The sequence below is a fragment of the Phocoena phocoena genome, chromosome 7, assembly GCF_963924675.1.
Source record: "Phocoena phocoena chromosome 7, mPhoPho1.1, whole genome shotgun sequence".
Taxonomy (NCBI): Eukaryota; Metazoa; Chordata; class Mammalia; order Artiodactyla; family Phocoenidae; genus Phocoena; species Phocoena phocoena.
This window is the reverse complement of record NC_089225.1, coordinates 3,393,731-3,419,780: the sequence shown is the minus strand read 5'-3', so window position 1 is coordinate 3,419,780 and position 26,050 is coordinate 3,393,731. Positions and strand designations below refer to the sequence as shown.

Genomic DNA, 26,050 nt, shown 5'->3' with positions numbered 1-26,050 from the left:
ATGAATCCTGTTTATAGCCCGGGTTCTTCTGGGGTTCCCTATGCAAATGCCAAAGGAATTGGTTATCCAGGTAAGCAAGTAAAATTTTGTTTCCATTATTGAACTTTGAACACGTGGTGAATTTCTGTGTCACTAAGAATGCTTTCGATGGACAAACCCAGCTCAAGTGGCTTAGATAGGGAAGAAAATGTATTGGCTCACGGAACTGAAAAATCAGGAGCTTGGTCTGGCTTTGGTCAAAGGCTGATCTGGTGGCGTCAAGGGTGGGGATTGGCGTCTAGTTTCTCTGCTTCCTGTGCTCAGCTCCGCTTCCTCAGTGTCCTCTCCGTGTGGGTCCCATTCTGACCATTGTGGTTCTGTGGTGCTCAGCCCCTCCCTTGGCTGTGAGTCTCTTCACCTGGCTCTGGCTCTGGCTCTGGCTCTCATCTTGTTCCCTCCACGCCAGCACCCGGGGCCAGGAGGGCAGTCTACTGATGAATTTAGGCCTGAGTCGTGTTCCCACCTCACTGAAGTCTGCTCGTCCAACATGGGCTGTGATGGAGGGGGTGAAGCACAATTTGGGGGAATAGGAGTTGGTGGTCAAAAATAGCAAATTGTCGTCCTAATTGAAAGGAATAGTTATTTGTAGTATTACAATTGTGGGTTTAGATGATATGGTGGAACAGATACTCTTAAAACCCCGTTGCTAAAAACCCCTGGGAAGTTAAATAAAACATTTCAAAAACGTTTAACTGAACTTGCAGGAAAGTAAGAGATTTCTGCCGCTGAATATGAAAGCGACATAAAAACCAGAGCATTGGGCCATTGAGTTGATGCGCCTGTCCTAGGGGCATTTGTTATTTGTGGGTTTTAGCAACCTATTTGGGGACAGAAATTGAGGCCTTTGGCCCTTGTAAGGCTGGGAGTTGGAGTGGGACCCCTCATCAGTCTGATTGCTCCAGGGGGTGATACTCACATTGGAGAGGCAGACTAAACAATCCATGCACTGGCTCCATGGGGAAGTTCAGTTTCTGCTTGGGCTCTGGGAAGGGAGAACCCTTTTCTAAGAATTTGTAACTATTCAGGGATGTTTCAGGCTCTACTTTGAATTACTTGTCCGTCCCAGGAGGTCCATACATCGAGAAACTAACATAAAAAAAGTCTCTAGGCGGCACTATTCCTTGAGCACCTGACAATAGCAGGTGCAGAACTGCTGTGGAGGCAGATGTTCTCAACCCAGGTTGTGTGGGTTTCCCACAAAGTTCTGCCTGTTACCTACAAGTCAAAATTATTACAGAACACTGTGATGTTATTCGTCATGTCAGAGTCACCAGTCATGATAGACAGCAGGAACAAAACAGGTAAAAACCATATCACACAAGCATGTTTAGAATTACTGAAGATGCAAAAGAAAGAATCATATCGAAAAGAACCACCTGGAACTTAAATGGAAAAAAAAAGGCATTTGAACAAAATTCAAGTTAAGCTGCAGATAAAACACTGCTAAAGGGAGGACCAGAATGCAGTGTAAGGAAAGGGGGAAACAGACTGGTTAAGAAATAGAGGTGTTAGGATGAGAAGTTTTGAGGAGAATTAAAAGGTGCAGAAGGACCAAGTAGAGAGACTAGAAGAAAAGGAGTGCCAGAATTTTCCAGAATTGATAAAAGGTGATTTAGTGATAAGGCCTACTGTCTTTAACGAATTAACACTAGTTTAAACAGAAGGCTAAATAGCTGAAGAGAATCCTGTGTAAATCTGAAACCAGGGAATAGGCAAAACCTGATGGTATTAGCATTACCTATAATGAAACATTGGTTGCTTGTCATACCAGTTCTGTGCACTTTTTAAAATTTTATTTTATTTTTTAACATCTGTATGGGAGTATAATTGCTTTACAATGGTGTGTTAGTTTCTGCTTTATTACAAAGTGAATCACCTATACATATATATATACATATATCCCCATATCTCCTCCCTGTTGCGTCTCCCTCCCATGTGCACTCTTTTAGGGGTTTTTTGGTCTTAAAATTACATTTAAAAGAAAATTTCTGCAACTTTAAATCTGTTTAAAATGTTATCGTTTCTTCTTATTTTATCCATTTCTTTATACCTGTCTTAACTATTTTCTTGGTTTTAGTATTTTAGTCTCCTTGACTTTCATAAAACTCTCTAGATCAGCAAGGGTTTAGTGTAGGAACTAGTAACCACTCTAGGTATTTTGAATGGGAGTGGGAGTTAAATAATGTGCCTACAGAATTTTGAGGCTAGCATAACTTCAGTACCAAAAACTAACGAGACATTACAAGAAAAGAAAGTGCTTTTATACCATATTATACTTTTATACTAGTAAATGGAGAGACTTGTCCATAACTTTCTAAAATTTACATTTAATGGGAAAAAAGAAACACTTCCCAACAACTTCATCTTTTAATTGTAGTAATATGGTAACTGACATGTGGTCAGCCCTTCATATCCGTGGATTTTGGGTATTGTGACCTGGAACCAATACCCCTAGGATACTGAGGAATGACAATAATTGGGTTCATATGCACCATCTTACTGTTATTTTCTAATTGATATAGCACCTGGGTTTTTTTGTTTTGTTCACTTTCTTTTGGATTAACCAAGTATTTTTCATTAAATTTTTCCTTCTTTTAATTTTTGAAAAATTCTTTTGCTATTTAGTGATGACTCTAAAGATTATAGCACTTTTTGCTCCCCTCCCCTCCCCCCTCCCCATCCCCCTCCGCTCCCCCTCCTTCCTTCCTCCCTCCGCTCCCCCTCCTTCCCTCCTCCCTCCACTCCTCCCTCCCCTTCTCCCTCCCCTCCTCCCCCACTTCTCCCTTCCCTCCTCCCCTCCCCTCCTCCCCTCCTCCCCTCCCCTCCTCCCCTCCCCTCCTCCCCTCCTTCCTCCTCCCTCCCCTCCTCCCTCCCCTCCTCCCTCCTCCTCCCCTCCTCCCTCCTCCTCCCCTCCTCCCTCCCCTCCTCCTCCCCCTCCTCCCTCCTCCTCCCCTCCTCCCTCCTCCTCCCCTCCTCCCTCCTCCTCCCCTTCTCCCTCCCCTCCTCCTCCCCCTCCTCCTTCCCCTCCTCCCCTGCCCCTCCTCCCTCCCCTCCTTCCTCCCCTCGTCCCTCCCCTCCTTCCTCCCCTCGTCCCTCCCCTCCTCCCTCCCCTCGTCCCTCCCCTCCTCCCTCCCCTCGTCCCTCCCCTCGTCCCTCCCCTCCCTCCCCTCCCTCCCCTCCTCCCTCCCCTCCCTCCTCCCTCTCCTCCCTCCCCTCCCTCCCCTCCTCCCTCCCCTCCCTCCTCCCTCCCCTCCCTCCTCTCCTTGCCCCTCCTCCCTCCCCTTCCCCTCCTCCTCCCCCTCCCCTCCTCCTCCCCCTCCCCTCCTCCTCCCCCTCCCCTCCTCCTCCCCCTCCCCTCCTCCCCTCCCCTCCTCCCTCCCCTTCTCCCCTCCCCCCTCCCTCCCCTCCTCCCCTCCCCCTCCCTCCCCTCCTCCCCTCCCCCTCCTCCCTCCCCTCCTCCCCTCCCCCTCCTCCCTCCCCTCCCCCATCTCCCCTCATCCCCTCCCCATCTCCCTCGTCTCCCCCTCCTCCCCTCCCCTCCTCTCCCCTTTTACTGCATGTCTGCTAGCAGTGAATTTTGTTTTAGTTTGTGAAATGTTTTTATTTTGCTTTCATTTTTGGAGCATATTTTTGATGAGTCTGTTGGTTTTCTGTGGCTGCTATAACAAATTGCTACAAAGTTTGTGGCTTAAAAACCACAGAAACTTATTCTCTCACAGTTGTGGGAGCCAGAAGTCCAAAATTCAGGTGTTGGCAGGGCCTCATACCCTCTGGAGGCTCGAGGTAAGGATCATTTCTTGCCTCTGGAAGTTTCTGGAAGCTTTCAGCATTCCGTGACATGAATAGCCTTGTGGCAGCATCACTCCGGCTTCTACTTCCATGGTTACATCATCTCCTTCTCGTCTGTGTTTCATATGCAGACACTTGGCGTTGGGTTTAGGCCTCCACTACCCGTAATCCATGATGATCTTATCTGAAGGTCCTTAACTTATGTCTACAAAGACTCTTTTTCCAAATAAGGTAACATTTATAGGTTCCAGGGATTTGATGATGTATCTTCGGGGGGGGGCGGGGTTTGCCTACCATACTGAGTATACAGTTTTAGGTTGGCTGTTATTTTCTCTCAGCACTTTAAAGGCAGTTGTATTGTCTTCCCGTTTCTGTCAGAATTATTTTTGTTTCTTTGGAGTTAGTATATCCCTTCCCTCCCCCCTGCTCCCCGACCTCGCTGCTTTTAAAATATCTTTGTTTTTACTGTGAAATGGCTAGATGTGATTTTCTTTGTGTTTATCTTTGCTTAGTGCTCACAGAGCTGCTTGACTTTGGCTTGATTGTTCAGAGGGCGGTAGAAGGAAGAAATGGGGAGGAAAAAATATCTCCTCTGAAGTGAAGGTAGTTTTTCCAGAAGAGTGGGCTTTAGTCTCACTTTAAGGAGAACACTTTTAAATAGCTTGGAGACCTCAAAACTGCTGTTTAGGGAACTGAAAGCCAAATGAGCCAAGAACAACATTTAAAGGAAAACCGTGGCACAGCAGCCGGAGGGTGAGGAGTTGCCTCCGCAGGGTTCTGAGCACAGGGGTGAAGAAGCAGGGCTCCTCCCAGAGACACGGAAAGCCTCGGGCATCCGGCTCAGCGGCAGGGGGCAGGGGCTTGCGGGGGGTGTTTCTCTCTCAGGGTCTCCCGGGGCACTCACCCCTCCCGGCCCCACCCCACTACTGCCTTCACCCTTCCTCCCTCCACTTGCGAAACCCAGGGGTAGCTTGAGCCCCCAGCGACCCTCTCAGCAGCCCAGATTCTCCCCCAGAGCCTGGCAAGTTCTAGGACTGGAAGCCAGGCTAACAAGGCCGGCGCCAGAGGTGCAGTCGGGCCTGGAAAGAGCGTGTGGCGGGGACTGGAGCCTTAAAGCCCACCCACATCCTTCAAGAGGAGGGAGGAACGCATCTTTCTAACAGTACTTCTCAGGGGTCAGCGTGCTCCCCACCCCATGGTGATCCATGCTCGCTTGACACAGACCACCTCCTAACTGTCCCCCTCAATTCCGCCCTAAGGGGTCCTCTGACAGGGGTCTGTGACAGTGTGGGTCCCGACCTCTTTAGTCAGCTGAGGCCAGCACTTCAGGGGTCCCTCCAGTCCCCTCCCTGTTGTTGTGGTGTCCCGTCCTCCCCCCCCCCATACTTTATCTAATAGAGGAAGGAGCACAGTCAAGGGACCTGCGAGCCTGTGGGTGAGTTTTAAGCCCGAGAGCCCGAGATGCAATTAAATATTATTGGAACCTACTGTAAAGTGGGGGAGGGGAGGCTAGGAGGCTGCATCCCACCGCAGTGGGTCCAGCTCTGGGACCCTGCACCCCCACATCCCCTCCCTCGCTTCCCCGACTTCAGCAGCAGGAGCTCCGCAACCCCACCCAGTCCTTTGCAGCTCCCCCTCCTGGATTCCCTGCCGGATGCACAGGTTGGCCCCTCCCCACCCACTGGCGGAGCACTGGAGGGCAGGGGTTAGACGAGGGACCAAAGGGACCAAAGCTCCCCCGCACGGCTCTTCTAAACGGCAGGGGCGTCTTGGAGCAAACCTGAGCTCTAGTTTTCTAAGTCATAAGAAATACACAATTTAAAGACCTTGTTGGCTGACTGCAGTCTGTGGATCACCCATGGTCTGTATTTTCAGTTTATCTTTTTCTGTTTCACCCATAAGGTCCTGTGTCTTGCCATTCCTAGTGTTTTTTTCATGGAATGTAATAAACAAGTGTATTAAAAATGATAGGTAATCAGGTTGATATCTTCCTTTGTTAACCACACAGCACATTGCTTGATCTTTTTTTCCCCCCAGCTTTACTGAGGTATGATTGATAAATAAAAACCGTATATATTTAGGTTGTACAACATGGGTTTTTTTTAAGGTGTATGTGATGATTTAATGTATGTACATGTAGTGAAATGATTACCACGATTAAGTATCTCCACATATCATCACATTGGGGATTAGGGTTTCGACATGTAAATTTTGGAGGGGACACAGACATATCATGCTCCCAGGCCAACTATGTCCATGTATTCTAATTTCGCCTTTGTTGCACGAGGGTGTCGGACCCTGAGATGGAGTTAGGAGTTCAGACGTTGTAGGGGTGGGTAACGCTTGAAAGGATCTGGTGGGGTGGAAGCAGTACTGGGTGTGGGAGCCTGACCCGGGCGTGCAGTGTCAGCGGGCTCATTGGGGAGCCCTGGGGCGGCACTGGCAGTTAGAGGAGGCCTCGGCAGGCAGAAGTGGCCCTGCAAAGCCCTGCTGCTGAAGGCTCTCCTCCCACATCCTCCTCCCCCCAGCCGAATGGCAGGTGGTTTTCTGGAATCGAGATGCAGGTGGTGGTGGTCACTTGGCTTTGTCAGCTTCTTGATTGTTCCCTGTCGGTTCACAAAGGTTTGCCTTGTTCTTATTTGTATTTTATAATACATAGTACTGCTGCGTAACCCTTCATCTTGTGGGGGTTTCCATAGTTTTATTCAACCAGGTCTTTGCATGGGTATGTTGTTTGAAGTCTTTTGCTATTCCAGTAATACTGCAGTTGATAGTGTTTGTGAAAATTATCTTCAGGGTGGATTCCTTGAGGTGGGATTGCCAGTGGAGAGAGTAAATGCAGATGTGATTTTTTTTTCCTGTTATTCTTTTAAAAAATTTTTATTTTATATCGGAGTATAGTTGATTAACAATGTTGTGTTTCAGGTGTACAGCAAAGTGATTCACTTATACATATACATGTATCTTTTCTTTCTCAAATTCTTTTCCCATTTAGGTTATTACAGAATATTGAGCAGAGTTCCCTGTGCTATATAGTAGGTCCTTGTTGCTTATCTATTTTAAATATAGCAGCGTGTACATGTCAATCACAAACTCCCAATCTATCCCTTCCCCCTACCCTTCCCCCCGGCAACCCTAAGTTCTTTCTCTAAGTCTGTGAGTCTGTTTCTGTTTTGTAAATAAGTTCATTTGTATATATTTTTTTTTAGATTCCACGTATAAGCGATACCACATGATACTTGTCTTTCTTTGTCTGATTTATTTCACTTAGTATGATAATCTCCGGGTACATCCATGCTGCTGTAAATGGCATTATGGTCATTCTTTTTAATGGCTGAGTAATACTCCGTTGTAGGTATACCACATCTTCTAACGCAGATGTAATTTTAAAGGTACTGCCGATTTCCCTTCTTGCGTAGGATTTTTACTGCTTTGCACTCCTACCAGAAGGGTGTGAGACTGTTGTTTACCCCACAACCTGGCCAAGAAAGCGTGTCCTCAGCTTTTGGATTTGTGCCAGCCTGAAGTTAGAAATGGTAGTTGGCAGTTCTCTCTGTCCATGTCTTCCGTTTTCTTTTGGGTTTTTGTTTTTTTAACTTTAAAAGTTATTTATATATTAAGTGTATTTTCCCTTTGTCTAAATAATTGGCAAGTATATTTCTTGTAAAAAGCTAAGTCTTTTTTACACAGCTAGTGGTATTTAAGTTTTTGTTTTTATGAAGTGATTGGGATTTGGGATCACTTCCAACCTCTTGCAAGAGGGGGAGTCTGGGCAGTGTAGTTTTTAGCTTGCCAGCCCCTGCCTGCCAGAAAGGAGGTAGAGTCGATGTTGGAGGAGACAGTCCATGGTACTCGCCAAGGGGCATTTTCAGGAGGACAGTACTGTGACTGGGAAGATGGACAGGAGTGGGAGGGAACAGTGGTTCTCAACCATGTTGATTTGGAACCCTGCAGGTTAGAATTTTCTGGAGGGATTACAGCTTCTCGCAACCATTTGTGTAGGTAGTAAAGACTAGCAAACCTGGGTCATCTTGGCTCTGTGCCCTGAATGTAGAGAAGGCTCTTTAAGGCCCCATTGTTGCGTGGTGAGTGGATCGAGCTGAGAGATGTGAGGGACCTGCAGCGAATAACTGAGGCCCCTCTCCTGTTTTTTTTTTTTTTTTTTTTTGCTGTACGCGGGCCTCTCACTGTTGTGGTCTCTCCCGTTGCGGAGCAACAGGCTCCGGATGCGCAGGCTCAGCGGCCATGGCTCACGGGCCCACCCGCTCCGCGGCATGTGGGATCTTCCCAGACGGGGGCACAGAACCCGTGTTCCCCTCATCGGCAGGTGGACTCTCAACCACTGCGCCACCAGGGAAGTCCGCCCCTCTGGCTTTGGCTGAAACACTAACGTCTTTCTTGATGGTTCTGTTGTGTTCACGTGATCAATTAGTGGTTGTAGTTTAGTCTTATTAAGGATTCCTCATTTGTGTTAATAAAGGTCGGGTTGCTTGCAAACGGAATGTGTGATTAGATTTTTCCCAGTTCCATTTGTGTATGGTGCTGGTTAGAGCCCGTTTAGCATGTGAAGCTTGCAACACTCTTATTACTCTTGCTAAGTAATAAATTAGGCGATTAGAATCGAAAATAAAACTGCCAGAAGAATTGAGAGTTTTCTGACTTCAGCTGAGGATATATATATTTTTTACTTCATTCTGATTCAGTTTCTGTCAAATAAATTTTTTTAATTTAGAAAGTTGTAAGCATTTATACTCTTAGGTTTAAAAGACTCGTCTATGGTTGTGACCCATCACAGCTCTGAGGAGAGACAAGTAGAGACCACCTGCTCAGCACCCATAGCGCTGTTGGGCTCCTGAAGTCAGTCTGGGGGTTGCGGTGAAGAAGCTGAGGACAGCTGGGTCTGTGGGAGCCCTGGTTTTAAAATCACATTGTTCTTTGTTTTTCTCCAGCTGGTTTCCCCATGGGCTATGCAGCAGCAGCTCCTGCCTATTCCCCCAACATGTACCCTGGAGCGAATCCTACCTTCCAAACAGGTATGCAGGCCGTATGTGCTGGGTGGCAAAAGTGCTTTGTCTATGTGGCTGGGGGAGAATGTCAAGTGGATGGATTTTGAGAAGGGTGGTTATAGAATTGGGATTTGGGGTTGAAATGATTTATTGGTTCATAAAATTAGGCTTCTTAATAAGTACAATAAAAGCTTAATTCTTATTGCACGTAAAGTTTTGTATCAATATATTGCATTTCTGGCGTCCTTCCACAACACGGATCTTCATTCCAATCATAGCTTGTTACAGGTAACTAGTTGTGCCAGAACATGTATGTATTTATGAAATAGTGTTGATTATTAGAAACTAAAGATCATGTTGCCATGTTAATAAGTAGAATTTCCATGTTGCTAACATTTTTAGAGATAACTGATTTCTCTCTAGAACTTGAGCACCTTGATTATGGCTTTAAAAGAAAGTCTTGTTTTCTATGTAAGGTGCATGAGAATAGTTTCAGATTTTAGAAATCAAGTGGTACAATTGAAAGTGGAATTTGATTGGGTCTGGTCCTTGTAAAGACAGTTTTTTTTAATGGGACTTTCCTCTTTGAGCCTGCATTTTGGTGTTGGCTCATTCCAGGCTTTATTCACCCAGGATGGACTTTGTGATTCTGCTGCAGCAATGGTGGCCTACACTCTGACCTGAAGGCTCAGCCTCACGGGTCTGCTGGGGTGCTTCTCTGTCCCTCGGAACCCCTAGCCTCACATGGTTAACTTGACAGGAGAGGAGACAGCAGCAGTGTCCTTTTCTTGAGTTCTTCCAGTTTGATAATCATAAAATTCTTCCTTCCTTCTGTGGCCCTTCTGTCCATGACTCGCATTCCATTCCCACTCTGACTGCCTTTGTTTACCCTGTAGCTCACACCCAGAGAAAGACCTTCTTAGCTTGGTCTTCCTGCTCCCAAGCTTTCTCTCCTTGACTTCACGTTCCCTGCACTTATACCAGAGTAATGTTCACAGTTATGAAGGTTTCCCACGACTAAGACACAGTCAAGCCTAGAGTCCCAACTTTAAATCCCTAGCTCTTTGACACATTGACCTGTTCTTTCCAAAAGAGATTTTGTTTTGTTTTTGCATAGCTTTTATTCACACTCTTTCTCCCCCAAGAACTAGAGAACCTGCTACTTTGTGCCATCTTTTGGGATCTGTTATGGAACATCCCTTCCCTGGGACAAGCAGTATTACGTTATTACTCAGTAGATTGTTTAAGGGCCACATGGCACCACCATTTCCTTTTGTGAAACATCTCATCTTGTTTAACTTTTTTAAAACAGTTCTCTGGAGGTCTGAATGACGTTCAGTAAACTGCATATATTTAAAGGGTACTTGATATGATGTATGCCACCTTCTCAGTCTAGAGTGAACATATCCCTCATCCCCAAAAGTTTTCTCCTGCCCCTTTGTGACCTCACCTAGGCTCCAGGAAATCACTCATCTGTGTTCTCTCACTACAGATCGTTTGTAGTTTCTAAAATTTTGTATAAGTGAATCATATTGAATGCCCTTTCTGGGCGACTGGCTTTCCTTCAGGATAATTTTTGACATCCATGTTGTAGTGTATGTCAGTAGTTCGTTTCTTACTATTGTTGGGTAGTATTGCATTGTACAGAAATAGCACAAATTGCTCACCCATTCACCGGGTGATGAACACTGGGACTGTGTGCAGTCTGAGGCTGTCACACATGAAACCGCTGTGAATACTTGTGTACATTCTTTATGTGGACATACCCTTCCATTTCCCTTGAGTAAATACAGAGGAGTGGAGTGGCTGGCTCTTAAGGCAGGCATATGTTTAACTTTGTAAGAAGCTGCCACACTCTTCCAAAGGAGTTGTGCTATTTTATGTTCCCACCAGCGGTGGAGGAGAGTTCAGGTTCCTTTATATCTTTGCTAATACATGATATAGTCATTCTTTTTAATTTCAGCCATCCTAGTGAATATGTAGTGATATCTTACTGTAGTTTTAATTTGAACTTATCTAATGACTAATAATGTTGAACATCTTTTCATGTGCCTGTTTGCCACTTGTGTGTCTTCGGTTAAGTGTTTGTGTACATCTTTTTCTGCCTGTCACTTTTAAAGTTTCTTTTTAATTGTTGGGTTTGAGAGTTCTTTATTAGATATATGATTTGCAAATATATTTTCATAGTCTGTGGCTCTTCACAGTGTCTTTAAAAGAGCAAGAGTTTTTAAATTTAATGAAGTTCACTTTATCATCTTGTTCTTTTATGAATCACGGTTTTGGTATCGTTTTTAAGAAATCTTTGCCTAACCCAGCATCACAAAGGTTTTCTCCTAGAAGTTTTATAATTTTAGGTTTTACATTTAGGTTTATGACCGATTTTGGATTAATTTTTCTGTATGGTGGTAGGAATGGATTGCAGTTTATGTTTGCGTAAGTCTTAGTTGTTTTTTACTGTATGTGATCATGCTGCAGACCACCATAAAATGTCACTGTTCTAGAATTCTCCAGCGTAGCTCACTTGTACTCATTTTCTCTATGGAGTACAAATTGATGTAAAAATGTACTAAAAGCTTCCAACTTTCTTATTCTTTTACAAAAAGAGCCTCAGGTTTATTTGAGGCTGGTGAAGCCGTTTTCCTTGCCCAGGGTGTGAAGTGCTCCCCTGAAGGGAAAGTTTGGTGTTTATCAGGATGGTGCTGGTGTCTGATAGTTTCCTCCTCTGGCCCACCTGTAGAACAGGTGCCATTCCTCTTCTCTTGCGTGTTTCCTTTCTTGTAGGGAGATGGGCCCTTTCTTGCCTCTTTTCCAAGACTGCTCTCAAGCTGTTTCTCTAATCCAGAAGCTGGGGCGGGCAGGTGGGAGTAGTGGTCTTGGTGGGAACGGTGGCTGCCAAGAGGGCCTGCCTTGTTGAAAGGGGTGTCCACTGATGGGTGCTGGATAGTGGTCGGCTGCCACACTGCTCGCCCAGCATTGCCAGATCTTCAGATTTTTAGGAGAAGCTGGGAATAAAGATGTATGTGAAATTTGTGAGTGAAAAAGATAAAAGGCACTTGGAAGGTCCTGCCGGTGTCATGCAAGTGCTTGCAGCCACCTGATCTGAGTCTAGGCTACAGCTGTGCTCCCTTCTTTTTCTGGGATCCTCAGCATTTTCATAGCTTGAATTTTTAAATTTCCTTTTTCAGTGGGCTTTTTTTCTTATGTGATGAGTAAGCCAAAATTGTCACTATAGAAAAATTAAACAAAATTTTTCTCCATTTCTGCTGCTTTCTCAATGTTCTGGTTCTCTCACCACCAGATTTTTGGACAAAGCTGATGTATAGTATAGGGGTTGTGTATGTAGCTTTTGCATACATACACTTTTGCAGCCCTAACACTGCTTATTTCTTAGCTCTTACAAGTGTGACATAGGGAGGTTTTAGAGAACCTTGTGAGATGTCATGTCTTTTGCTGAAAGATTCCATCACTCAGAATCTGGAAATGGAGGTGATATTCATTTCATCCTCATGAACAAGCCTAGTAGGCTGAGTACATGTGCAGCCAGAGAGGGCTGTCTTTTTTTGGAATCAGAACAGTATATTGGAAAGAGTTTGGGCTGTAGCATTAGCAAGATATGGCTCAAATCCTGACTGTGTCACTCCTGGGAAAGATGTTTCATTTTGGGCATTTTGTTTAATGAATCATTATATCTCCTCAGCTGTGTTAATTGAGGATTCTAGCTGCAAGCACGCAATCAAGCTCCCAAGGCACCAAGGATGCACATTCAGGCTTCTGTTCTATTCCCGCTTACAGCCAGGAGTATCTGTAACTAATATTTGCATTGATCATCTGAAATCATCAGGAAAACATTCAGTTCTTTTTAGTAAGCTCTATGTAAGAGGTGATTTAGATATTACATTGGCACATATTTTAAAAAGATGAAAACGTTGCTAGGAGTGATGGAAAGGCTTCTCTGGTTGCTGCCATGCATGACTGGATGGCGGATAAATTGGGGAAACATTTTTGGAGGACAGTTTGGCAATATAATAGAAAGAAGCTTAAAAATGAGAATAATCAGTTATGCAAATATTTATGTATACGTGTAGATATATCTAGTAAAGTAATGGTTTAATTAAACTGTTGGTTTATTTCAGTGTTTAACTGGTCTTATTACTTGTTTATGAGGGATACTTAGTAAGTGGAAATGCTTTACGATATGTCACTTTCTTTCTTTTTAAGCTCAGAATTATGTCCATGAGGAAAGATCCCAGGTTTGTTTAAAAATTAAGTTTCACTTAAGGCGGGCCACACAGGAGAGAAGAGCATTAGTGTGTTAATAGGTTGTGGGGTCATGGCCTCTGTTTCTCTCTCTCACTTAAGTTAAAGGTTTACATTCACATAGTTTAAATTTAGATTCCTAATTTTCCTTCCTACCCCTGTTACTGTGACCCGGTGAGCATTGCTCACTGCTGTGAACGAGTGGCTCTTTTCTTCTGCAGTTACTTTTTCTTCCCCGGACCTAGTGTCCTTTATTAGATTTCTGTAACCACAAAGTTAATTAAACCCTCAGCTTCCCCCCAGGTGTGGGGTCTCTTCTCAGCATTTTAGGCCACGTAAGGTGTTTGTGGTTTCTTTTCTTGGTGGTGTCTTTTTGAAACCCTCTCTCCTACTCTGGCCTGGGCTGCTTGTCCTCTGGGCCTTACACTGGTCGTTCTCCTCCATCACCCCAGGGAGTTCTCTCCTCTTCCCTTCCACTTGATTCCTTGTCTACTTTCGTAGTTTACTCTTTGGTTTTAGTGGAAGATCTTTTTCAGTAATCTCCCAGGAGAATATGGGAGAGTCACAGTTTTGAGATTTTTCATGTCGGAAAACATTTTATTCTGCACTCACACTTCATTGTTAGTTTGTCTGGATATAGAATTTTAGGCTAGCAGTTATTTCCCCTCAGAATTTTGAGGACATTGCCGAACTGTTTGCCAGTTTTGTTGTTGCTGCTGCTGAGAATGTCGGTACCTTTCTGATGCTTGGTTGACTGAGCTGGGCTTCTCTTTGGTGCTCTGTAGTAATTCTGTCTCCAGGTTCTGAAATTTCATGATGCTGTGTTTGGTGCAGGTCGTTCCTCCTCACATATACTATATGTTTCTGAATTTCCAAATTTTCTAAATAAATGTCTTATACTCAGAAAGTTACTATACGTAATTTGTGTGGTATGCGGTACTTTTGGGGAAAAATGATCTGTTCCGATGTAAAAAGTTTCTGGCCCCTCACAGCAGTCTGAGAGCAGTGGCCCTGTGCATGAGTTCTGCCCAGAGAGGAGGTCAGCCTGTGGTGATGCATGTTTGCTGAGAGCGAGGGGGAAGAAGGCTGTGGCCAGTGTGTTGTCTGTGTGGCACCCTTATGCATTGTCTTTCGGGAAGGAGCATCTGGAAAGCTGTTAGTGTTTTTGAAAGACCAAGCAATGCGTGTGTTTGGTTTTGTATTGTGAATGGTTGGCAGATCTAAATATTATTTCACAAAGTGTCTAGTTTGGATACTATGAGATGTATGTATATTTATTTATGTATTTTTTAATTTTAAGTTTGTAAGATTCCTGTTGAGGTTCTCTGGTGTGAGACAGTGGATCTGGTGTTATATAAAACAAAAAGGAAAGTGCCTATACACACTTGGTTTTTAATTGACTGGAGGACATGTTTGCTTTCCTTGAAATTGATTTGTCTCAGTGTTGGATAGAAAGTGATGTAATATTCATGCCCATACAAAAAATCAAAATCAATTTTCTCAAGAGTTCAGGACATAGCTCACAGTTACAAGAATAAGCAGTAAGATAATATATATTAAAAATTGTTGCTATAATTAGTAGAAATAGTGGGTGACTATTTTTCCAACATACAGAGAAGCTGAAAAAAATTCACAGTAAACATCTACGTATGGACTGCCAAGATTCTATAATTAAACTTTTTAAAATCGACTTTTTAAAAAAAATTTATTTTCTTTAGTTTTTTGGCTGCGTAGGATCTGAGTTGTGTGTGGGCTCTTTGTTGTGGCACGCGGGCTTCTCTCTAGTTGTGGCATGCGGGCTCGAGGGTGCGTGGGCTCTGTAGTTTGAGGCACGCAGGCTCTCATTGAGGTGCGCGAGCTCAGTAGTTGTGGCGCGCGGGCTTAGTTGCCCCGTGGCATGTGAGATCTTAGTTCTCCAACCAGGGATCGAACCCCAGTCCCCTGCATTGGAAGGCGGATTCTTTACCACTGGACCACCAGGGAAGTCCCTAAAATCAACTTCTAAAATTAAATATTTTACTCCATCCATCCTTCAGTCCATCTTGTTTTTTCATGTGTTTTGAAGTAAGTTGTGGATGTCAGGACCCTTTTCCCCATCTACTTCAGTGGGCATATTGTTAATATTTGTTTACAGTTCTTTTAGGTTTTGTTTTTAGGTGAAATTTACATACATGAAATGCTCACATTTTAAATATACCATTCATTGTATTCTGACAAATGCATACACATGGTAGCTTCTTGGAGTCATCTCTTTATCTTCAATAAAGTGTACATATGAGGCAGGTGTTAAAAAGATATCTCAGATGATTAAGAGATCGCAGGCTTGCTGGATGGGTTTCTGCAGCAGTAGGCCTCTAGCCTCCCTTAAAAGAAAAGCTCGACATCATAGGTTGGCCTATCGTTGAATGTGGTAAATAAGGGACTTTACCTTTTTTTTAGTGGATATGGTGGGCCAGAAGAGTGCTTCTGAATCAGAGGGCCTCTCTCTGGAGAGTTGTATGCTTAGATCTTCCTAACTTTGCTTTCATACTGTGTCCTGGGAAGCTTACTCAGGTGGACAGCTTCCAGCTTCTCTTCAGTCCAAGCTCCAGGCTCTTTCTGCAGTTTGAACAGAGACAAAATTGTCATGGACTTTCTTATTAGGAATATTGATGGCTTTTTTAGAGGCTCTGTTTTCTCCCAGTTTTTCATTCAGGTCATGAATGCATTGCTTGTGTGTTTTCACTTCCTCAGACAGGTTCTCCTTTCTCTTCTCATTCTTTTTTGAATCACTTTATCCTGTAGAACCATGACTTTCTATAGAGGGTTGGCTGCATGTATTGAACATTGGCATATTTTACCTTTATTTGCCTTTCCAGCTAGTACCTAGCTGCCAGGTTATCTTTCAGATCAGATTGCTGAAGAGCCATGCCTTCCTAGCTTATGGCCTTTTTAAAGGCTCAGAAAGCTTTTATGTTCCTCTCCTAGTAGCAGGGGACCCCTGCCGCTTCCTTCCTTGTCCCTTTAGCTCCTGCATGACTGTTGTTTCCTGGAAGGTTTTCTTAGCTCCTCTCTCAGTTGTGTGTCACCATCAGAAGGCATTATAATTTTTTCACCTTATTTACTACAAAACATTTTCAAATATACAGAAAAATTGAGAGAACAGTGGAGTGAATGTCCATAATATCCAGCACCGAGATTCATCAGTTATCATTTTGCCATATGTGCTTTATCTACCATATAAAGATGAGTGTGTGTGTACGTTTTGTTGTTTGTTTTTTCTTGAAGCAATTCAGAGTTACAGCCTTTTTTGGCACTTGTCCTGTGGGCTTCAGTTTGACCCTCAAGATAATGAGGATGCTCTTCTGCATGACTGTGATACTGTTGCCATACTCAGAAGCAGTAATTCTCTCATTTCATTTTATACTTCATATTTAGATTTGCCCATTTGTCCCAAAAATTTTAAAAAAGATTTGGAAATAGGATCTATTCAAAATTTACATGTTGAATTTTTTATAAAGTTGAGTTTGTTATGTCTCTTGTCTCTCTTAATCCATAAATCTACCTAACCTTTATAAAACACCTTGAAAGACTTTTTATTATGAAAAATTTGAAATAACAAAAATACATAAGTACACAGCAGGATGATGGCCACTTACCCACACCCTAGCCTCAGCAGTTACAAGTATACACAAGTACACAGTACGGGCTCCACCTGCCCATGCCCTAGACTTAGCAGTTAATAGCTTACAGTTGATCTTTTCCATCTGTACTCCTGTCACTTTCCCCTATATTATTTTGAAGCCCATCTCAGACATCACATTCATCGGTTTTTCAGTATTATCTTTAAAAGATGAATTTAAAAATATATATCATCACACCTAAAAAATAACTATAATTAATACTATCAATACTACAATCAGTATTTATATTTCCAGTTGTTTCATCTATGTCATGGATGTTTTTTAATTGTACAGTGAAGAAAGGGGGGGACTTGTTGATTCCTTTTAACCTGTGAAAACTGGCTAGCACCAGAAATTCTGAACGTGATTTTCAAGTTTGAAGTCTAGCACTTGTTCTCAAAATATGCTAATTCTGTGAATATTTTGATTTTCCAACATTTTTATAAAAACCTGATATCCTTTTGGTCAGATGTGAGTTTAGTGACTCCAGTGAGGCTCTCTTACTTCAGGCCAGTGGGACCACGTTTAGCAGTGTTCCCCTGTGAGTTAACTCAACGATGCCGCTGCTGCAGGGTTGCGAGAAGTGGGAAGGAGAGGGTAGCTCGCGGAGGAGGGAGCTGTCCAGACCTACTTTGCCTTCATCCACAAGCTTCTGTTTTTGAGACCTGCTCCTGCTTTTGCCAGCCAGGACTGTGTCAGTGCTGCTGTTTTGGTGGTCTCTTCCCTTGTGGTTTTCCCCTGAAGTCAACACCTTGTCAAGAGGGCTGGACCTTTTGACAAGCCCTGTTGGCCCCAAGAATGGCGTGTGATGTTGGTGATGCACTCTGACAGTTGGCAGCACTCTGCCCTGGTGCAGTGCTTCCATCACCATGACTGGTCACAAGTGTGTCCAGGCACCAGTGCCTCATTCCTCCTCTGATGTAGTCAGTCATTTATGGGGAATTAGGAGCTATCACTGAGCCGTCTCCTGGGAGTGTCAATGCAGGGTTAGAAATTAGTGGCTTTCATAATTACCTTTTTCTTTGTAATTAAAGAAAATGTTTTGCCACCTTATTGTGGTATAATTGGTGTACAATTAAGTACATGTATTTAAAGCTTCAATTTGATGGGTTTTAACGTGTATATACCTGTGAAACTATCACTTTCCTTTTCTGTCCCTCTTAAAGACTAGAAGATGAGCAGCTAGAGAGAGGGATTTAACTGCTCTTGTCTTTAACGTTGCTTTTCCAAATCCTGAGACTCTTTATTCTACTCTCTTTCAGCTCAAAACTGGTATTGAAATTTGGTGTCTTCAAATTTTGACATTGTTTTTACTTATATAATAGTTAATGAATTTCAAAATAATATAGGGAAACCTGGTGGGAATGTAAATTTGTGCAGCCACTATGGAAAACAGTATGGAGGTTCCTTAAAAAACTAAAAATAGGGAATTCCCTGGCAGTCCAGTGTTAGGACTCGGCGCTTTCACTTCCGGGGCCCTGGGTTCAATCCCTGGTCAGAGAATTAAGATCCCACAAGCTGCGCTAGGTGGCCAAAAAATAAATAAGCAAATAAGTAAATAAAACAAAAACTAAAAATAGAGCTACCATATAATCCAGCAATCCCACTCCTGATCATATATCCGGAAAAGATAAAAACTCGTATTCGAAAAGATACCCAGTGTTCATAGCAGCACTATTTATGATAGCCAAGACGTGGAAACAACCCAAGTGCCCATCAACAGGTGATTGGTTTAAAAAGGCATGGTATATGTGTGTATGTTGGAATGTTACTCAGCCATAAAAAAGAATGAAATAATTACCATCTGAAGCAATGTGGATGGACCTAGAGAATATTATACTAAGTGAAGTAAGTCAGACAGAGAAAGACAAATATATGATGTCAGTTATATGTGGAATCTAAAAAATAATACAAATAAATGTATATACAAAGCAGAAACAGACTCACAGACGTAGAAAACAAACTTCAGTCTACCAAAGGGGAAAGGGAGAGGGGAGGGATAAATTAGGAGTATGGAATTAACAGATACAAATAGATACATAAAATAGAGAAGTAATAAGAATTTACTGTATAGCACAGGGAACTATTTCAATATCTTAGAATAACCTGTAATGGAAAAGAATGTGAAAAAAACCCGTGTGTGTGTGTGTATAATGGAATCACTTTGCTGTCTACCTGAAACTAACACAATATTGTAAATCAAGTGTACTTCAATACAAAATTTTTTTTCTAAAACACAGAAATAGGGAAACCTGTGAGGGTCTTTTCTCCTGAAAACAGATACGAGCTGAGCTTGGGAATTACCTGGTTTGGGCAAAGGAGTCATTGCTCAGTGCAGCTGGATCTGGGTTTGTCTGAGCACCTGCTCTGATGTGTGTGACTTTGGGGCATTAACACCTTTACCAGCATCTTCATCATGAGCACCATGAGGGACAGTCTGGAGAATAAATGAGAAACATGGCATTTAAGGTCTTAGTGAACCCAGGCACACCAAGTGCATGATGGTTCTCAGTGGATCTCCAGGACTGACTTGGCCCCTTGGAGGAAAGGGGGACTTGTGGTTCAAAAAAAAGATCATTTAAAACTGGTGTATCTGTTGGTGGGAATGTAAACTGATACAGCCATTATGGAGAACAGTATGGAGGTTCCTTAAAATACTAAAAATAGAACTACCATATGACCCAGCAATCCCACTACTTGGGCATATACCCTGAGAAAACCATAAATGAAAAAGAGTCATGTACCACAGTGTTCATTGTAGCTCTGTTTACAATAGCCAGGACATGGAAGCAACCTACGTGTCCATCAGCAGATGAGTGGATAAAGAAGATGTGGCACATATGTACAGTGGAATACTACTCAGCCATAAAAAGAAACGAAATTGAGTTATTTGTAGTGAGGTGGATGGACCTAGAGTCTGTCATACAGAGTGAAGTAAGTCAGAAAGGGAAAAACAAATACCGTATTTGTTTTTGCCTTGTCTTTAACGTTGCTCTTGTCTTTAACGTTGCTTTTCCAAATCCTGAGACTCCACACATATATATGGAATCTAAGAAAAAAAAATGGTTCTAAAGAACCTAGGGGCAGGACAGGAATAAAGATGCAGACATAGAGAATGGATTTGAGGACACGGGGAGGGGGAAGGGTAAGCTGGGACGAAGTGAGAGAGTGGCATGGACATGTATACACTACCAAATGTAAAATAGATAGCTAGTGGGAAGCAGCTGCATAGCACAGGGAGATCAGCTCGGTGATTTGTGACCACCTAGAGGGGTGGGAGGGAGACGCAAGAGGGAGGGGATATGGGGATATATGTATACATATAGCTGATTCACTTTGTTATAAAGCAGAAACTAACACACCATTGTAAAGCAATTATATTCCAAGAAAGATGTTAAAAAAAAGAACAACAGAAAAAACTAGTGTATATCCTGGAAGTCATTCATTCTTTTTTTCTCTTTTAGATTAAAATATAATATAAGTACACCGCTAAACACAGTTCAATAAAGTGGTTTAAATTTTTTAAACTTTCATTTTTTTAATACTCAGCTCATTTTTAAGTTTGAGATATAATTTATGCAAATCACCCACATATTAAATGTTCATTTGGATGGATTTTGACAATTATCATACTCGCGTAACCACCACCCAAAACAAAATACTGAGCACTTTTTTTTTTTTTTTTGCGGTAAGAGGGCCTCTCAGACTGCTGTGGCCTCTCCCGTTGCGGAGCACAGGCTCCGGACGTGCAGGCTCAGCGGCCATGGCTCATGGGCCCAGCCGCTCTATAGCATATGGGATCTTCCTGGACTGGGGCACGAACCCGTGTCCCCTGCATTGGCTGGCGGACTCTCAACCACTGCGCCTAGGCTTTCCTTTCACCCGCTGCAAATCATACACCACTCGCCCTGACTTCTGTCACCATAGCTAGGTTTATTTAAGTGTTGAAAATGAGATCATGCAGTGTTTGCTCTGTGTCTGATGTCTTTTAAGAGGTCAGCATGGTTTGAGATTCATTCATGCTTTTGCCTTTTGATACTGAGTAGTATTTATATGGATGTATCATAATTTACCCATTTTCCTCTTGATAAACATTTGGATTATTTCCCATCTTTTGGCTATTATGAGTAAGATTGGTGAACATTTTTTACAAGTCCTATTGTGGAAGTATGTTTTCATTCTTATAGGGAAAGTATCTAGGAGTGAATTGTTGGGCCCTATGGGAAGTATATTTGTAGCTTTATGAGAAGTTGTATTGTTCCATGGAACTCGTGTGAGCACTCTGCCATCTCAGCCGTTCTAGTGAATGAGAAATGGCTTCTCAGACTTTTTAGAAAGCAGTTTTATTGAGGTATAATTTGCATATAAGCCATCCTTTATAAGCGCACAGTTTGGTGTGTTTGGACATGTATACAGATGTGTGACACCACAAACAGTCAAGTGACTTCATTCCTGTGAAAGATGCCCTCATGCCCTCTGGCCCCTGGGCACCACTAATTGATTTTCTGTCTCTGTAGATTATGTTGGTCTTTCCTAGAGTTTCATATCATGTGTTACCGTGTCTGACTTCTTTTGCATATTGTATTTTTCTTTTTTTTTGAGATTTATCCCATGTTATGTGTATCAGCAGTTCTATCCTTTTGGTTGCTGAGTAGTAGTATTTTGTTGTATGGTTGTACCACAGTTTGCTGGTGGTTTAGACTGTATAAATCAGTGGGCTATGAACGTGGCAATTCAGGGACCCTCTCTTAACCTCCCTGGAGAAAAACTCCTCCATTGGAATGGGGAGTCAGGGGAGCCAGGCATCTTACTGCTTACCAGGTAGCCTCTGAATCCCTCTTCCAGATCGTGGTCCTTCGTCACTTCCTGGCAACACATGCTGACAGCTTCTAGGTCTAGGGGAAGGGGCTTTCCAGGTGTCAGGCTGCTTGCTGCTTGACCCTCTTCACTGCTGGCTGAGAGTACAGCTTTTCTGAGTCTGCTAAATTATTTTCCACTTGTACTTTTAAAAAGATTCCAAAATTATTAGGTTCTAAAATGTCTTTTCTCTCTTCTTGATCTGTGTGGCTTTGTGTCTTTTTATTTATTAATCTGCTTTATTGTCATTTTGGGTGGGGACAAAGGCAAAAGTATGTGTTCAGCCTGCTGTACCTTAGACCCAGAAGTCTTTTTAGCAAAACCCTGGTGTTTGACAAGTTTTTCCTTTTGTTTTTGCTGGAATTAACAGCACTGTGATGAGCATGCTTACAGTTCAGCCTTTGTTCAAATCCATGCTTCTTTCTTTTTTAATTGAAGTGTAGTTGATGTACAGTATTTTATAAGTTACCAGGGTACAATACAGTGATGCACAGTTTTTAAAGGTTATATTCCATTTATAGTTACTGTAAATATTGGCTATATTCCCTGTGTGTGTCCTTGTAGTTTGTACCTCTGAATCCCCTACCCCTGTGTTGCCCCCCTCCTCCCTTCCCTCTCCAGTGAACCGCTGGTTTGTTCTCTATATCTGTGAGTCTGCTTCTTTTTTGTTATATTCACTAGTTTGTTGTATTTTTTAGATTCTACATATAAGTGATACCATACAGTATTTGTCTCTTTCTGATTTATTTCACTTAGCATAATACCCTCCACGTCCATCCATGTTGCAAATGACAAAGTTTCCTTCTTTTTTTATGGTTGAGTAACATTCCCCTGTGCCACCATATGTATGTGTGTGTTTCCCACATCTTCTTTATCTGTTGATGGACACTTAGGGTTGCTTTCTGTCTTGACAATTGTAAATAATTCTGCTATGAACATTGGGATACATGTATCTTTTCAAATTAGCGTTTTATCTGTTGATGGACACTTAGGGTTGCTTTCTGTCTTGACAATTGTAAATAATTCTGCTATGAACATTGGGATACATGTTTTCAAATTAGCGTTTTCGTTTTCTTGGGATAAATACCCTGGAGTAGAATTGCTGAGTCATGTGGTAGTTCTATTTTTAGTTTTTTGAGAAACTTCCATACTGTTTTCCATAGTGGCTATACCAATTTGTGTTCTTACCAACGGTGTACGAGGATTCCCTTTCCTCCACAGCTTCACCGACATTTGTTATTTGTGTTCTTTTTATTCATAGCCATTCTCACAGGTGTGAGGCGATAGATACCTCACTGTGGTTTTGATTTGCATTTCCCTGATGACGAGCTATGTTGAGCATCTTTTTATGTGCCGTGCTTGTTTCTTTAAAACAAATTTCTAGAAGTAGAATGGTGGGGTTAAAAGACACACATACTTTTAATGCCAAATTGTGCCCCAGCAAGGGCGTGCTAATTTAAATTCCGACAGGACAAGTGTTTCTTTCCTGTTCCTATGTAAGTATGCACTCGGTAGAACTTTCTCCCCATCCCCCCCAAAAACAAATACTTGCACATAGTCTACGCAGTGAAAGCACATCTCAGCAGAGGTGTCAGATACGACTGTGGTTGGGGCTGGAGCACTGCCCCGTCCCTCGCTGCACACTTGGTCCGTCCCCTGTGTCTGGCCGAGTGTGGGTTTGAATTGAGGCTTTGGGCTTCTTTGTTTCAGGTTACACTCCTGGCACACCTTACAAAGTGTCCTGTTCCCCCACCAGCGGGGCGGTGCCGCCGTACTCCTCCTCCCCCAGCCCCTACCAGACCGCTGTATACCCCGTGCGAAGTGCCTACCCCCAGCAGAGCCCGTACGCACAGGTAGGCCTGGGGCGCGCTGTGGGTGTCTTACGGGGTCTCCTGGGCACTGTGCTGTGGGAGTGGCCGGTTCCTCGGGGCTCTGACCCTCTGGGTGTGGGGCCCTGTGGCCCTCGTCTCTCTTCTTTCCCCAGCAAGGCACGTACTACCCCCAGCCCCTGTATGCAGCACCCCCTCACGTCATCCACCACACCACAGTGGTGCAACCCAACGGCATGCCGGCGACGGTGTACCCTGCTGCCGTCCCTCCGCCTAGAGGCAACGGCGTCACCATGGGCATGGTGGCGGGGACCACTATGGCCATGTCAGCGGGTGAGTCCTTGGCCCTGGGGCGCCTGCTCTGTGATGGCATGAGGGCTGGGGAAAGGGAGAGCTCACCACTACTCTGACCCTTGGCTTTGACTTTTCATGGCTAGGGTTGTGTGGAAGGACATCTGATCCTTTTGGGAAGAAGTGGCATGTTGTGTTTTTCTTTATCTCCCCTCCTTTCCCTTCGCTCTCCTTTCAGTTGAGACCATGAACCAAGTACCTTTTCCATAGACCATGGCTGAGTAGCCCTCTCCAAATGGGATGGGGCCACTTTTTTTGGAGAGCTGAGTCACTTGGCTGTAGGGACAAGGAGTGACCAGATGCCTGTGGCGAGCACATGGAGCTTGGGCAGAGGGGGGGTACTTTGTGATCTGGGGGCTGGCCCTGTTGATCCTCCCCTTCAGTGTGGGATACCAGCGCAGGCCAAGTTGTCTGAACGGGAATGTTTCTGTGAATCTAGGAAAGCCGGTCTTGTGTTCATAGAGATAACAGCTGCCTGTAGAAATCCTTTGGCGTACATTGATTTTATCTCCCCAGGCTTCCCCTAGGTCTGGAAAATAAACCACAGAGAGAAGAGACCCGTGGCTGAAATGGGCCTGTCTCCATGGAACCTTGGAGTGTTTGGGGGCTTGACTGAATGTCTAGGGATTAGGTTACCTCCTGTGGGCATGTGAATTGTCTGTGGTGAGGGGCCAGGTACACACAATGCGTTTGGTTGCCCATGGCTGGGTCTTTAGAAAAAAAAAAAATATATATATATATATATATATATATTTCCCTCTTTGTTTTCCTAGACTTAAGTATAAGGAAAACGTGTCAGGAGAGAATGGTGTTTCAGGATACCATGTGTGTTTCTGCTTAGAGTCACTATTTTATTTGGTTTTCCCATACTTACCCGTGAAGGCGGAGGAGAGTCTGGCACAGATAGAAACTGCGTGTTTGCGGCACATGGAGGGCGGGGATGGCAGGCCCTGGTGTGGGTGCCCTGGTGTGGGTGCAGGCAGGAAGGAGGGGGGAGAGGAGGGCTGCCGGGTGAGGCCGTAGCTTCGAGGTGGTGCTTGTCCGTGAATGGACACAGCCGAGTTTTCTGCAGTTTCAGGGAAAACATGCTTAGCTTACGGTACTCAGAAGCTCGTGTAGTTGGGAATCTCCCTCCGCCTCCCTCTCTCCCTCTCTTCCAGTTATTTATTACCACCACAACCCAAGTGTACAGGTCAGTGGTGTTATCACACTGTGGTGTCACATCTCCAGAACTTTCTCGTCCTGGAGAACTGAAGCTCTGTACCCATTAAACAGCTCCCCCTTCCCCTTGGCCCAGACCCTGGCAACCACCATTCTCCTTACTGTCACTGTCCATTTGACTCCTCTAGGGACCTCGTATAAGTGGACTCATGCGGAATTTGTCTTTTTGTGACTGGCTTATTTCACTGAGCATAATGTCCTCGGGGTTCATCCGTGTTGTAGCATGTGACTAATTCCCTTCCTTTTTAAGGCCGAATAATATTTTTGTTTTCTTTTTATCACCTCATCTGGAAAAATAATACGGTATGCTTCTATGGAGAGGAGGCCCAAAGGCTTCTGCAGACATGCTATCCATGCGAGCTTGCTGTGTTTATACAGCTTTGACTTGTATATAATCAAGAGTTCTGAGAGCATTGTGGGTCAGAGCCATCCCCTCTTCCTGTCTGCCTCCCGCCTTGCCACGGGGGTTGGGCGGGAGCTCCCCTGTAAGAGGGAGCAGTGGTGGGGTGCTGCCTTCCACTGAGATGCCTGCTCTTCCTTCCAGGTACCTTGCTGACTGCCCACTCCCCAACTCCTGTCGCCCCCCACCCCGTCACCGTGCCCACGTATCGGGCCCCAGGAACACCCACCTACAGCTATGTGCCCCCCCAGTGGTGATCACCCTGCAAACGTAAGTGAGTGGTGAAGCCCGAGGCCAGCTTGTGACTAAAGTGCATTTTTTTAAGAGGAGAATGGGAGATCTGTGTCATTTTAAATACTGCCAAGAAAAATGCTACCTGATGATCCAAAGGCAATGCAGCGTTTAAATTTTTGTCCTTATTGGGACTCTGCAGAGGAAAGAAGAAGGAAACCATTGAGTTCTTGCTGTGCATCCTCTGCACTGTGTCCCTTACCTGGGCTGTGCTCTAGTCTCCTGCCCGCCTCCTGCAGGAAGTAGGACTCCAGTTGTAACTGGAAGTCTCTGGGGTCCGTGGGAACCAGCACGGCTGCCTCTCTTGCTGCTGCCCTTTCTTGTCCTAGTGGATCTCCTCCTCCAGTT

The 26,050-nt window shown here is 44.0% G+C and overlaps 1 protein-coding gene across 1 annotated transcript; it reads left to right on the top strand.

Annotated features, from left to right (window-relative positions):
• On the top strand, positions 1-25,668 carry FAM168B (family with sequence similarity 168 member B). The gene is made up of 5 exons (XM_065880986.1): positions 1-70; positions 8,778-8,861; positions 23,321-23,463; positions 23,595-23,772; positions 25,556-25,668. The coding sequence occupies exons 1-5, from the start codon at positions 1-3 to the stop codon at positions 25,666-25,668; spliced, it is 588 nt and encodes a 195-aa protein (XP_065737058.1).
• The last annotated feature ends 382 nt before the right edge of the window (positions 25,669-26,050 follow it).